Here is a 15,255-nt window from a genome sequence, read left to right as displayed (position 1 = left end):
AATGACAAGTTGAAAAACCTCGGTTCAAGGAATTTCTTTCTCTGTTCCAGACCTCCTACCTTTTAATTCTGGCTAATTAACGGACGCCCATTCATTCGTTGATTCATTCTTGCATGCATTTCCCAACAGTTTATTTTAATTATTGCATTCCTTTTTTACGATCATTGTGTATACTAATGTATGTAATCATATTGCAATGTTGGCATGTCGTCATGAAACTATGGACAAAATTCTAGAGAGAGTGCACTTTTCTGTGCTTCCCTTATTTTAAATTATCTTTGTGAGTTTGGTCAAGTTTTGGATACGTGCGTGGAGGTATGTCTGAATACATCAAGTAAGTACTATCTAGTAGTGCAACGTTGAATGGCTTTGTTGTATATATGTGCATTGCTCCTGTCTTACAGAATTTAAAATACAATGTAGGAGTAATTTATTTGAGTGTATGTGTCTATTAGTATAGTCGTCCACACACACTGGCAGAGTCAAATTTTTCATATTTTCTTCAAAATATTTCTTGCAAGCTTTGAATCTCATACTCTCATCACCACCGAATGTAACATCTGGCCATGATTGATTTATTTTTTTGTCCTGTTGTCTTGTCTTATTCTTTGTTCCTTCAACCATTCTATTCTTTTTAATTTTTAAGATTTTTATACATACATGATATCGTTAATATCGTTAATTTCTCAAATAAAAAATTTTAAAAAGAATAAAATTTATTGTTTTTTTGCCAACGATCCTGCATTATCAATTCAATACCTTTAATCTAATAATCCAACAATATATTCTTCATTTACACTTTAACACTTTTAAATATTATTGATCGGCCAAAAAAATTAATAAATTCTTTGAGTTTCTAGCATTCCTCCTTCTCTAATTAGTAATTACTCAACTAAACGCTTTTCAATGCGGTTCATGTATAACAATTTTTGGGACTGAGAGGGGTTAGGAAAATGGTACACGACAATATAACAATACTTTGGCCATGACTACATTATTTGAAATTAACATAGAGATTAATCATATAATTAAAGCTTGTGATGATCTCCGCTTGTATAAAAGTGATTTATTTTAGAAGAAATTAATTATTACCTTACCTAGAATAGCACTTGGGTCAAAGTGTGGCCTTTGATCTAATGTTTATCCACTCAAGGCCAAAAATAAAATTGCAACATATTTTTTAAGGCAGTTATGATAGTAGTGTATTAGTTTGAAATAAGATAGGTTGACCAAAGAGAAACAATAGTAGGAGTGTTTTGTGTATGTTGTTTGATGGGTGGTGTGTTTGTGGGGCGTGGCGTAGATATCTGAGATTGGTGACAGAGACAGAGAGAGCTGAGGTTAGAGGCTGAATGAATCTGAAAATTAAGGAGAAACAGGAGAGAGAAGAGATATGGGTGACATATTAACGTGGCTCATCTCCTTCTTGCTCCTCTTTTCCTTACTGGCCCTCCTCATTTACCAGGTCCATCTCCATCTCTATCTATGAATTCAATCTCCCTCGCTTATGGTTCATATTCATATTTGTGTTGCAGCTAATGTGCCTGGCAGACCTGGAATTCGATTACATAAATGCCTATGACTCCTCTTCTCGAATCAACATGGTGGTCTTACCCGAGTTCATTATTCAGGCTCTCCTTACCTCTTTCTACCTTGTTAACTCCCATTGGATATTGACACTTCTGTCTCTTCCTTACCTCTGCTTCAATCTCCATTTGTCAGTACCTACTTACTTTACTTTCACGTGACATGGCACCTTCTTTTCTTTTTATTTAATGTGTTGGAAATGATATATATCAGATATAGGCAAAGAAAGCATTTAATTGATGTTACAGAGATATTCAACAACCTGTCCTGGGAAAAGAAGCACCGCCTCCTCAAACTCATCTATCTTGTTTTCTCCCTTTTCCTCTCTCTATTTTGGTATACTGACTTATTATCTCAAACAATGCCTCTCTTTTTTGCATTACAATAAAAATGTATATTCTTAATTCAACATTCACTTTGATGCAGGATGATCTACAACTCACTCGATTGAACGATACACTTGTTTGTTTCTTGAAATCCATGCTCCGGAGGATGGGTATGTGTCTATATGTATGTATATGAGTTCAATTCATGAAAATAAGATATAATTATAAGGAAAATCAGTATGAAAATCCTGCATACCTTTCATACTCATTTGATCACATTGGATTTACTCCATTAATTAGTTGCATGATATGGGAAAGTGTTAATAATATCTCGTAGAACTAGCATAGCTAATGTATCTTGGTTTTTCTTTCTGTCTTCTTCGCAAAGTTAAATTAATCAAAATGTATGAGGCTGACGAATCATAGGATCGACTATTGCTATTTAATTGCATGACATGATGACAGAAATAACATCAGTATGTTCCAATCAATGGGACAAAAAAATGTAAGTCAATTAGTAATTGTGGTAATAGAAAGGAAAAATCAGGAAGGATTTTGAAATGAAGGACGATGGAGAGTCTTAAATTACTTGTATGATTTCCATATAGAGAAAATTTTAAATTCATTTTATCATTTTGATAATTTAGGGAATAACCATTACTATCCAAAGTCCAAACGTGCTCCATAGGGATCAGAAGCATTCCTAACTAGCTTAGCTACACCTCAATTCTACATGAACAATAACCCGGCATGCTAAGAACTAAGAGGGACAAACTCTATGGATATTGAATAAGCATGAAACTAGGGAAATTAGTAATCCCATTACAATGAGCTCTAGCAAATGCAGATTTGAATTGATTGGATGAAACTAGCCTCCAGGAAATGACACACTGATATCAGTTGGGTTACTCCAGGAAGAGCAAGTTGAGAGATTAGCATGAGCAGCGGCTGCAGCCGGTGGCGTGGCTGTTGATATTACCTCAAATTTCTGCTTTTTGTGGTTTGATTGCTGTTGCTTGCCTGCGAGAAAACTGCCTACCACTACCTGAGGAGGATGTATATCAAAGAATTGATGAACATTGTCATTGTCCTGCACTCGCAACTAACTGATAATGGGAGTGCATAGTAGCTACCTGCACAGGACTTGCAGCAACCAATAGACCAGCTACTCCGCCGCCTACAACACGTCCATCCGGACTTGCTAAGGAAATACTCATGCCACCGGATCTGCTCCGTGTTCCACCATCATCATTTGGCATGAATGATCCGCTCAAAGACAGAATCTCAAACCGTCCCTGTTTAACAACACAATAATACAGAACCATCTTTTCATGATTCGAAGGTAAAAAACATAGCAGAAACAGCTCATGAGTAAGAAGGTGCAAATGAATCAATACTTTTTCATTGCACTGGTGATCAAGGTTGCATAAATACTCACCTCGTATGTCAGTGTACCTCCGGAAGAATCAGGTTGACGAAGTGTCACACTTGATATGACTACATTTGCAGAAAGAATACATATAGCTCGTGGTCCTTGCTGAGAAAACGATATTATCTTCATGGTAACATCCTAATCAGAATCAATAAGAAAACCACTATTTGTCAACTGTGCATACATGCTTTCCGTTTTCCAGTTTTAACACCAAGATAAATAATATAATTATGGCACTGCCAAGGTAGGAAGTTATGAAGACGAGTATGGAAAAATAAATTGCATTGTTGATTGCCTTATAGAAGCTCAGCATAGTCAATGAATATAGTTGATACGCACCTCCCCGGAATTAGCAGTGATGAAATGGGGGGTAAAATTAGCACCGATTGACGAGCATCCAACCCACTCGCCTGAAAACAAAGGTCAGAAGTTTCAAAACTTAATTAATCATTGCAGACATGAAGATGCTCCTTATGAAAATGTAGTTTGAATTCACAAGGCCAGCTGGCCAGGTACCACATAAAGAATGTGTATTTACTATTTAGACCTGATGTGCAATGGAACGAGGTTGAAGCAAAATCATTTATATTTATGACTTATGTTAATGCAAGTACCACCAACATTCGAAGCTTAACACTATTACCCTTCAATTTTAGTTGAGCTTTAAGTTTCTTTCCCCCATAACAGACCAGAGAGCATGTTGAAGACAGTCGCAGATTATATTTTAGCAGGAAGTAGCATAACAAGATCCTATCTCCCATTCAGAACTAGAAACTCTCATGATTTGGGTGGTTCGAACTTACCAAAGAAAAGAGCTATTATATAACAAACGACAGAGAATCCACGGGTTCATACTAGCTCAGTTACTTTTCAGATGAATACTGGCACAAGGCTAATTAAGGCGCATCACAGGTCCCACAAATTCATTGGCTACGATACAAGGAAATGGGGTTCCAATATAACACGTACCCGCACACAATCTCACAATCTAGTACCAAGTACCTATACTTAACAAACAAGAAATAAGCATGCTTCTTTATCATCAGTACCCAAAAATATTTTTAGTGTCACTCACTTTACAGTTTACACAGTTAACAGTGAAAGCCAAATTCAAAAACACAAATATAAAAGGCGGAAAGCAAGAGGTTTTCTTCATTGTACTTATATTCTCAACCTCGAACTTGGCTTTGCTGACAGAGCCAGGTGGCCGCACTTTCCCGCGCTTTCCCGAAGAGAAATCGATCATCGCCGGCAGACCCGAAGAAGAAATCGGCTTCGGAGACATTGCCATAGTAACCGACCCGTCTGGTGCGTACTTCCTGGGTCGACCCCTCTTCTTCTTCTCCGCCACCGCTGCAACCGCCGCCTGCTGCTGCTGCAGCGGAACACCCACCTGCGTTCCCGGCATGGCCACGGCGGATCCCCCGCCGGAGCTGGATTGTCGTTCCTGGGAGCAGCATGGTAGTCCGACGGACCATCGGATCCCACCACCGTAACCCCACTAACCATGTCTCTACCCTCCATGGTAGGGGTGCACGTGGGCCGGGTGAAGCCGGGTTTGATGGGACCCAGACCCGACCCGAAATATACACCGGGTCTATTTATTAGACCCGAATCCGACCCTAGACCCGATGAAACCAATACACTTTCGGGCCACAATTATATCGGGTGAAAACCGGGTAAAAACCGGGTCATTAACATTACATTACGTTGATACCTTCTTGTAAGCTAGCATATAAAAATATCCAAATTTCCAAGACTCCAACCATTATTTAATATGGTAAAATTTACTTAGAAAAATATAACAAGAATCAATCCTTCTTTAAAATTAAAGTATAACCACAATCAATACTAAAGCAAAACCACAATCAATACTAATATTGTCTAATAATATCAAATATTTAAATCAATACAAATAACACAATATTATGCATTAGTCTAAAGTCTTATGCATTCTAAACATAAAACATTAACTTATAGTCTTATAATGACTAATAACACAAAATATTAAGGTTTACAATACTTAAATTCCACATAAAAATAGTCATGATCCATCACTAATAACACAAAATATTAATTATGTATGATGACCGGGCCACCGGGCCGACTTCGGGTGACCCGAGCTATGGCCCGGACCCGACCCGAAATAATGACCGGGTCTATTTTTGAGACCCTAACCCGACCCTAAACCCGATGAAATCACACCAAATTAGCCCCTAAAGTGTTCGGGCCCGGGCCGGGCCTTCGGGCCGGGCTGGGTCTGTGCACCCCTACTCCATGGTTAAACCTTTATAAGTTCATGCATAAGCTTAAACAAAAAAGTTTTCCGTTTTTTTTGTTTTGTGTTTTTTTTTTTTTCACAAAGAAGAAAATTTGAGGCTAGAAGAAAATCAAGCTTTAATTTAGTAAAGTTTTTACTTTTTATAACTAGTTTATAAAAATTAATTTTTAAAAGATAATTTTTTAAAAGTTATATTTGGTAAATCAAATTAAAAATAGCTTTTAATAAATACAAAAAATATCAATTGCGTTTCGTAAAATAACTTTCAAAAATTAAAAATATTATAATAAACATAAATGTAAGTATTAAATTTAAAAATTAGTTAATATATGAGGTTATATTAGACTTTAAATTTTGAAAAGCACAAGCACAAGTACATAATCCTTTTTATTTATCAAACACAAAATGAAGAGTTTAAACTTTTAAAAAGTACAAACACCTCTTCGAAAAGCTTTACTAAACCAAACTCAAATAAAAAGCTTTGAAATTTGTCCTTGAAACAGAAGGGTGAAGAAGAAAGTCTTTAACTCCGAGCCGTTAGCATAAAATCTGTCATTAAAAATAATCAGCAGGTTTACATTAAACTAGTGGGGGGAGAAATAAAGTAAGGGTTTGTTTGGAAGGTTAGGGAGTAGAATTTGCTTAAGAATTGAATTCTTTTTTTTAATTTTGGAACAATTAAAAGTAAATGATTTGAATTTTTTTAAAATTTTTATTTTTATTTTTTTATTTGTAAATTAGAATAAAAGGAGACTGATTTCCAAATCTACTTACATATTCTTGAAATTTGAATTCTAATCTATTAATATATTCAATAATGTTTTACATTTATGCAATTTTCGTAACCAAGTCAACTAAGTTGTTTTCCATTCGCGTGCCCCCACTTCCTATTAATGTAAAGCTTCTTTCTCAACATAAAGCTTCTCTTCATTCTTCTATCTCAACGTAAAGCTCTCGTCGTTCTTCATTGCTCTCATTGTTCTTCTTCGTTTTTTTCGATCTGCATTGCATTTATCTTCTTTGTTTATAGGTTTCGATAGTGTATCAAAACAATGAATGCTTCAACTTCAAATCAGTTGAATGAGAGGGATTTGGATTACTCTTTTAAATCGAATCAAGCGGATGAGGTTTGGATTATTCAATTTTGAATTGAATTGAATGGAATGCAATCACTGAATTCTAGACAGAGGTGTTCTGAATTTGAATTTATATAATGACAATGTTTGGTTCATTTAGTATTATACATTGGTTTCATTTTGATAGTATTTCTTTGTTCATTCTAGACGCAAGTGTTCCGAATTTGAATTTATATAATGACAATGTTCAGTTCATTTAGTATTATACAGTAGTTTCGTTTTGAATATATTTTCGGTTCATTCTAGACATAGGTGTTTGAATTTGAATTTATATAATGGACAATGTTCGATTCATTTAGTATTATACAATGGTTTCGCATTGATAATATTTTTGGTTCATTTTACAGTCTATGTGTGTTGTGGATGAACAATTTGTCCTAAAGGTTGGAATGACTTTCAAGACACTAGAAGAAGCTGGAAAGTTCAACAAAGATTATTCCAAACTTGCTGATTTTTCTATGAAAATAAGGAACACCACTCGAAAGGAAGATGAGATTAAGAATAAACTAATTACATGTAGTAGAGAGTGGAAGTAAAAATTCAAGATATCGCCAACTTTGAAGACAAATTCCTCAACTAGAATAAACTGTCCAGCCAGGATTTATATGCATATATTGAAGGACGTTGGTATTTGGATCATTTCCAAAGTTGTTCTGAATCATTCGCACCCTTGCTGTCCAGATCAAGTAGAGATGCTCAAACAACACAAGGACCTAAGTATGTTTGTGCGTCGTACCATTGAAAACAACGAGGAAGCCAGAATCAGATTGAGTAAAACATATTAGTCATTCATAGCAGCAGCGGGCAGTCATCGCAAACTAAGTTTCATCGAAAAAGATGTGAGGAATTATATTACAAGGGAGGTACGGAATGTTTCCGAATGAAACGATGCCAAAAAATTTGACAAGTACTTATTAAGAATGAAAGAGATGAATCAAAATTTCTTTTTCGAGCTTAACCTTGAAGGTGATCACTCCATCAAAAATTCATTTTGGGCTGATGCAAGGAGCAGGGCTGCATACGAGTATTTTAAAGATGTTGTTTCATTTGATACCACTTACAACACAAACAAGTATTCGGTTCACTGGAACATATTTTTAGGTTCACAGAGCTAACACATTTCGGTTCATAATTGTGTGAGAGTGTCCATTTATGCAGATACAATCTGGTTTTTAGTTCTTTTGTAGGCATGAATCACCATGGTCAGTCGACATTTCTCGGATGCGCTTTAATGAAAAAATAAGGACATCCAATCATTCAAATGGCTATTCGAATATTAGCTTCGTTGCATGGGAGTGAAGGCACCAAAAGAAATTTTTACCGATCAATGCACATCGATGCAAAGGGCTATTAAGACCTGTATGGCAACAATAATTTACTGGTGGTACATTTGGCACATCATGAAAAAGATCCCAAGCAAATTCAACGGCTACAAGTGACACGAAAAAATCGAACAAGAGATGAGCTATGTCGTTTGGAACTCGTTTACAAAAGACTCATTCGACATAAATTGGAATGATTTTGTCACAAAGTACGGTGTTGGAAGCAATAAGTGGCTTTCAGGTAACCGAGGTTTTAATTTGAATTATTTGATTTTGTTACTTTTTCCGTGAAAACATGTATAACTTTCGGTTATATGTGCGTGTATTTCGGTTTATTCTGCAGAGCTATTTGAAGATCGCCATTTATAGATTTTAGTTTATCTGGATCACCACTTTTGGGTCGAAATGAAAAGCACACAAAAGAGCAAGAGCATGCATGCATTTTTCAATAAGTTTATCACACGCAACAGCTCCTTGATTCAATTTGTGAAGCAATGCAATAATTGCCTAGCAAGCAGAGAGCAAAGAGAGAGAGAGAATTTGATGTTGCAGATTTTCACACTATGATACCGTGTGCAACAAAATCAGCAATAGAGGCTTAATTTCAACACGTGTATATCACGAGAAGTTCAAGGAAGTTCAAGCACAATTCAGAGGAAAGGTGAATTGTATCACAAGATCAATATATTTCGCTCTAGGTTTTACATCATACGAAGTTATAGAGCAGGTTTCTAACTCCACATTTAACAAATTTGTTGTTACTTACGACGCAATATCACGAGAAGTAAAGTTCCAGTACTTCTTGTTCGAGTCAAGGGGTATACTGTACCGTCATTCTCTGAGTGTCTTAAATTTTGAGCGAGTAGATAAAGTGGCACCAAAATATATATTAGAACCCTGGAGTTAGAACATAAAGAGGAGGCACACATATATCAAGAGCAGCCAAGACGAGCCTCTATTAAAGCCGAGAAGCAAGAGATTCGACGATTTGGTGTTTTGGTTGCACAATATTTACAAATTTACATTAGAATTCAAGGAGCTGACCGGAATTCTGCACTGGACTTTTGATAATATCATGGACGAAATGCAAGAATATTAAGCAAAAAGTAAAGATAAAAGTTCGTTATCTCACGAAGACGCCGCGTTGAGTGATGTTAACGACCTTCAAAATCCCCACGTGTTAGAACAAGAGGCCGTCTCAAGAACAGATTGGGATCAAATATAGAAAAAAAGATCGCAAATGCAACAAAGAAATTGAAAAGGCCAGCTCTAAGTGAGGTAACATTGATTTGCTTTTTATTAGGGAAAAATTTGTTTGTGCATTTTGTTGATATATGATTTATTTTCTTTTTTTGCAGTTGAACCTTTTAGATGGTGGATCAATGATTCAGTCAAGCTCCAGCCTTTATGATGCACAAGATATGAATTATCCCAGAGAGGATTATAGAAATTTTGATTTTTATTAACATAAATTTTGATTTATATATTAGTAAATTTCGGTTCATTATTTGAGTTCTATGTATATATTTTTGAGGGTTAATATGAATGAATGGAACTTCTTCTAGTCACTTTTTTGTTTTCCAGATTTGCTTCTTCTAGTCATATAACGAGGGTTATATGAATGAATGAATGAATGGAACTTTTTCTAGTCAGTTTTTTCTTTTTCAAATTATCTTCTGCAATTATGTTATGTCAAACAATTTAGATGTTTCTGAAATTGAATAGTCATATATAGAATTTTTTCGGTTTATTTAGTGTAATAATTTTGGTTTATTTGTTTTTTAGAGGCTCTTGATGTTTGATAAATACATTGAATCTATTCACTGTGAACTTAGATTTATTTAATACAGCAGCCCAGACATTTCTAACAAATATATATATTTTTAACGTTAACATTTACATTAACATTAGCATATATACATTAAAAAAAAGATTTTTTAAATATATACATTATCATTTACAATAAGACAAAGAAAAAGTGTTTGCTTTTTTAAATAAGTTAAACAAACTAGTGTTAATTACAACGAGTCAAAAGAAACTATAACTTATTTACTTTCTATATCCCCAAATGAAAATTTACAAAAAGGGCTTGAGAGGGCAGCAGATGGCTTTGGGAGTCTTATAACTTCAGATGCCTCAATGACTTTGTCTCTCAATTTATTTATCTTTTACAACAGAATGGTTGGACCATACTCTCGCCTGAAGGCATCAATTTCTTCCTACAATTCAATTGAAAGAAATTACTTAATTTGAACCCAACTCAAATAAGAAATGAACCAAATTTTATTAATTTAGAAATTGCTTACTTATTTCTAATTTTTACATTAATATTTTCCTTTTTTTTATCTTTTCAGGATCGATTGTTTCCAACCATTTCATCACATATACCCCGCAATTATAACTAAGAAAGAAATAATAAAGTAAAATATGATTAATAGGAGACACAATAAAACATATTAATAATAACACTATAGAAAAGAAAGATTTTACTTTGTTCGTTGATCGCTGATCGTAATATTCGATGCTTTCACGCCCTCTCCATCTTCTATTAAAGGTTCTGCCCCAGTATAGACCCTTATCTGGGATACTATTAAGCCCTAAAAAGGATACAAAAAGTAAAATCAGGTACACGGAGTGATTGATAATGGCTAGAAGTAAGATAATTTACAACAAAAATATGTATTATGTAAATAACTTACAACAAATTTGTTCAAAGTTATTCTTGATTGAGGTATATCTTCTTTCTTTTTCTTGATGAGGTCAAGCACATAGAATGTCTTCTTCTTAACATCGGCAATCTACAACCACCAATGTCCTCCATGGAAAACCAGTACAAACAGCTGATATTTTGAAAAATGATAGAATATTTTAGTCTAAATAATAGCAAGCGACAAAATTATTAAAGAAGTTATATAAATCACAACTTACAAATGGATGCGATGCTAGTTTTCTTTTGTCAAGAAAAGGGAGATAGCTAGTACATTGTGTGAATTGGTAGGCCTTGTTAGTTTTGGATCAATGTACTTCTCCTTATAGTTTTCCAATATAAAACTCTACAAAATGAACCTTAGTTAAATCACAAATGAATCGAATTTCTTCAGATTTTAACTAGCAGTCACATACATTCAATCAGCAAGAAAGCACATTTCAATTCATTTTTGCATGCAAATGAACTCAATTAAACAAACAGATGAATCAAATTTCTTAAGGAATAACAGATTTGATGAATACTTAGCAGCAGTATGATGTGAACCTAACTCAATTCACAAATGACCTCAACTAAACTAACAGATGAAATGAATTATTTATCAAAACTAATAAATTACTTGAGGAATAAAAAATTTGGCTCACCATAATATCTGTCGGTAAGCAGTATATTTCTTCCTCAAATCGGTGACATTTTCTGTCGTTGAGAAGCATACACATTGCATTGACCACCTATAGGAAGAAAATTTATTAGATATATGGGTATAAAAGTTTTTAGAAAAATCATTAATGTTAATGTAATAAGCAAAGAATTTATCATATTTTTTACATATTGTCCGGGTGTTAGAGACATGAAGTGGAATCTAGCCCCCTCTAAATGCGCTTCATGGTCCAACATGAATATCGTGTCATACTCATTGGTGGTATCTTTGTAAGCCTTTACTTGTATCATCCAATGATAATACTTCTTCCTCAACTCCTCTGTTATTTCTTTTCTTTCTTCGGAGTCTTGTACCCTTCAGGGGGTGCTCAAACTCGGCTCCACACTCATTCTCTCAGCAAATTGTAATGTTGCTGTCATCCTAGTATCCATCACCGCCTCTGCCAATATTTCAAGTTGTGTTACTGTTGGTTGAGAGGTCGGGAGACTTGGTTGAGAGGTCAGGGGACTTATGCCAAGGCTAAAGGAAAGTGCACCCCAGTCATCTTCCCAATGCAAAGGACGAGGAGAACTGCAAGACGACAACAATTTTTTTTAAGTAATAATCCAAAATCATTATGATATAACATCAAAATTAATAAAAAGAATATTAATTAAAACTTACACATTTAATGGAGGTTCTTACTCTATTTGCCTTGCGAAAAATTCTTCATAGGCTTGGTGTTGGTGTTCTGGAGGGCAGCTGTAATAAATAGAAAAGAGTTCAATAATGAACCAAAATTACTTTAGATTTGAACAAATAGTCAAACAAGATCAATCATCAAGAAGAACACATCAAATTTATTTCTATATTCAAATGAACCTCAAATAAACTAAGGAATAAACCAAAATTACTATTATATACCATCAAAACTAATAAAAAAGATTTTAATTAAAACTTATACATTAAGAGGTGCTTCTTGTTTCGATTGCCTTGCCGGAGCTTGTTTGCTGACTTGCTGTTGTGGTTCCAGAGGATAGCTGGATGAAACAAAAAAGAGTTCAATAATGAACCAAAATTATTATCATATACCATCAAAACTAATACAAAGAATTTTAAGTACAACTTATTCATTAATAGAAGCTTCTTCTATTTGACTTTCTGAAGGAACATAGGTAAAGGTCTCTTGATGTTTTATTATCTCTTCCACAAGAGAACTTGAAAGAGACACTGCAATAGGAACTCTAGGCAAGGTAAACAAGAAAGAAGTTAATGTTGAATGATTAGAATAGAAACTAAGAAACTGAAAGCTGCACTTGAAAAACTCACATATCCAGAGGTTGAGTATGAGTTTTTTCTCGAACCGCAATGATTTTTAGTTGAGGATCAGGTGTTGTGCTACTGATGATTAAACAAAAATTCCATGTGATTAATTAAACAAAAATTATTACCTAAATCTATAAGACTAACATAAATATTTCAACTTACATAGTTGGAGTTTGTAAACTCTGTTTTTCCTTTTTTTATGTCGCTTCTTTCTTCTAAAAATTCTCACCGGGATTTCAGGGGTATTTTTCCTAATAATAAAGATACCAAATTAAAATCATCAACCAAGATTAAAAATAGAGGATTAAAAATACATCAAGTTCATTTTTGGATTCAAATGAACCTCGATTAAACCTAGAAATAAACCGAATTTACTTCAGATTTGAAGCTCATGTAAACTCTGTTTTTTATTCAATTTTTTGTTCTAAAAATTATAACTGGGAATTTCAGGGGTATTTTTTCTAAGAAAAAAGATACGAAAGTAAATCATCAACCAAGATATTGTAAATAAAAGCACAAGATGTAAATAAAAGTTAATAGGAATTACTTGGTATTGCTTGGTGCATTTATAGACGGTGCCAAGCTCGTCTGTGTTTGTAACATAGGTTTGCTGCCCAAATTTATAGTCGGCAGTCTAAGTAAAAAAATAATATTATTGAATAAATCCAAAATATTACATGAGGTTTTACGAAAAGTTAGCAGAGAAAGAAAAAGAACTTTATAGAAGAAATTCAATCTTACGTTTGCGATAAATCATATCGCGCATCCGTTGAGTGACAGCCATTCGGAGCAACATTTGTTTTTTCAGCTCCATCATTTTTTCTCTTTGTTCTTTTTTCTTTTAGAGTAAAGTATTGTTTTTTGTCCCCAACGTTTGGGGTAAGTCTCAAAGTTGTCCCTAACGTCTAAATCGTCCTATTTAAGTCCCTAACGTTTCAAAATTGACTCAATGTTATCCTATCATTAGGAACATCTTAACGGAATTAACGACAGGACAAAATTGAGACGATTTTGAAACGTTAGACTTAAATAGGACGAAAACGTTGGGGACGAAAATGATACATAAAAATAAATTTTAATTTTATCCTTCACTAATATCAATCTTTTATGGTACATAGTTATTCAATTATTTTTAATCACATTTAAGTAAATTACACTTACTCACATTATTTTTATTCTAAATATTTTTTTATAATTTTACTCTTAAAAGATTTTTACTCATCATGAAATATTTGTAAAATGACTAGAATCACATTACTTTATTGTATATTTATCATTTTTTTCCCACAAGTTTATCTACTAGTCATTTTATAAATATTTTATGATGAGTAAATTTTTTAAGAATAAAACTATAAAAAAATAAATTTATTTAGAATAAAATTAATGTGATTAAGTGTAATTTACTTAGATGTGATTAAAAATAATTGAATAACTATGTACCATAAAAAATTGATATTATTGAAGGATAAAATTTAAATTTATTTCTATGTATCGTTTTTGTCCTAAACGTGTTCGTCCTATTTAAGTCCCTAACGTTTTAAAATCGTCTCAATTTTGTCTCGCCGTCAATTCCGTTAACAGATTCCTAACGGCAGGATAACATTGAGTCAATTTTGAAACGTTAGGGACTTAAATAGGATGATTCAAATGTTAGGGACAACTTTGAGACTTACCCCAAATGTTGGAGACAAAAACGATACTTTACTCTTTCTTTTATCAGCTCCAACATTTATTTTCGTTTTTTAGCAGTCCTATCCTCTACTTGTTCACTTCTGAAAATTCATACAATAAGTTTTGCCTTAAAACCAAGATGAACCTTAATTAAAAAAGAAATTAACCGAATTTATTTTAGATTTAAACAAGCAGTCGAATAGAATCAATTATCAAGAAAAACACATCGAATGTAATTAACTTAACAAGCACACATGAACAGTTTTCAACAAATACAAGCAAAACTAAACCAGATGAACCTCAAATAAAAGTAGCAATGAACTAAAAATAATCATTTCCGAAACTTACTTATCTTCAGATTTAGTTTTGCTTTCTGAATGTGACAAAACAATCTTCCTTATTTTGGTTTGTTTTTTCACCATCCTTTGTGGTTGTTTTCTTTTCTTTGGCGGCGTTTTCTTGATTTCTTCTTCTTCTCTGCAACACATTCAAAAAACTTTGTTAAAATAACAATATAAAACTTTAAATAAATAGATAGTTTTCTATAAGCGATGGTGAGAAATATACTCAGATTCAAAAAAAATTGTCTTTTTCTGAAGACAAATCTAAAATGACAATTTTCTTTTTTTCTTTCTTCTCCTTTTCTTTCTTTTTCCCCTTCAGAAAAAATTGTTTTATTTTCCACCTTCTTTTCTTCTGTCTCTCCTCCTTTTAATTCTGCTCTGTTCACAAGTCCCTAAAACATAAACTTATTTAGTTAGCACAGTATTTTAGAAGCATTTGAACCGAATTTTCAAGAAATTTTTTTGTTTAATTTACCATTACAT

The 15,255-nt window shown here is 33.5% G+C and overlaps 2 protein-coding genes and 1 pseudogene across 5 annotated transcripts; 1 reads left to right on the top strand and 2 right to left on the bottom strand.

Moving 5' to 3' along the window:
- Positions 1–193: 193 nt before the first annotated feature.
- Positions 194–3,976, top strand: LOC112800871 (protein cornichon homolog 4). 4 transcript variants are annotated; one of them, XM_072236724.1, is made up of 6 exons: positions 194–334; positions 1,304–1,465; positions 1,536–1,717; positions 1,801–1,923; positions 2,014–2,083; positions 2,561–3,976. In XM_072236724.1, exons 2-5 carry the CDS (start codon positions 1,394–1,396, stop codon positions 2,036–2,038), a joined length of 402 nt encoding a protein of 133 aa, XP_072092825.1. In that variant the 5' UTR covers positions 194–334; positions 1,304–1,393; the 3' UTR covers positions 2,039–2,083; positions 2,561–3,976. The 4 variants fall into 4 exon arrangements, with proteins under 4 accessions (XP_072092825.1, XP_029154090.1, XP_029154092.1 ...); XM_029298259.2 differs by lacking the exon at positions 194–334 and having other exon boundaries at positions 1,247–1,465; positions 2,828–3,976; XM_029298258.2 differs by lacking the exon at positions 194–334 and having other exon boundaries at positions 1,247–1,465.
- Positions 2,996–4,388, bottom strand: LOC140173095 (AT-hook motif nuclear-localized protein 1-like). The gene is made up of 4 exons (XM_072238013.1): positions 4,331–4,388; positions 3,685–3,755; positions 3,352–3,483; positions 2,996–3,208 (listed from the first exon to the last, which is right to left on the bottom strand). The coding sequence occupies exons 1-4, from the start codon at positions 4,386–4,388 to the stop codon at positions 2,996–2,998; spliced, it is 474 nt and encodes a 157-aa protein (XP_072094114.1).
- LOC112800872 (AT-hook motif nuclear-localized protein 1-like) lies at positions 4,354–4,869 on the bottom strand (annotated as a pseudogene).
- Between the last annotated feature and the right edge of the window lie 10,386 nt (positions 4,870–15,255).

Source organism: Arachis hypogaea, chromosome 5 (genome assembly GCF_003086295.3).
Source record: "Arachis hypogaea cultivar Tifrunner chromosome 5, arahy.Tifrunner.gnm2.J5K5, whole genome shotgun sequence".
NCBI classification, from domain to species: Eukaryota; Viridiplantae; Streptophyta; class Magnoliopsida; order Fabales; family Fabaceae; genus Arachis; species Arachis hypogaea.
This window is presented reverse-complemented; position numbering and strand designations above follow the sequence as displayed.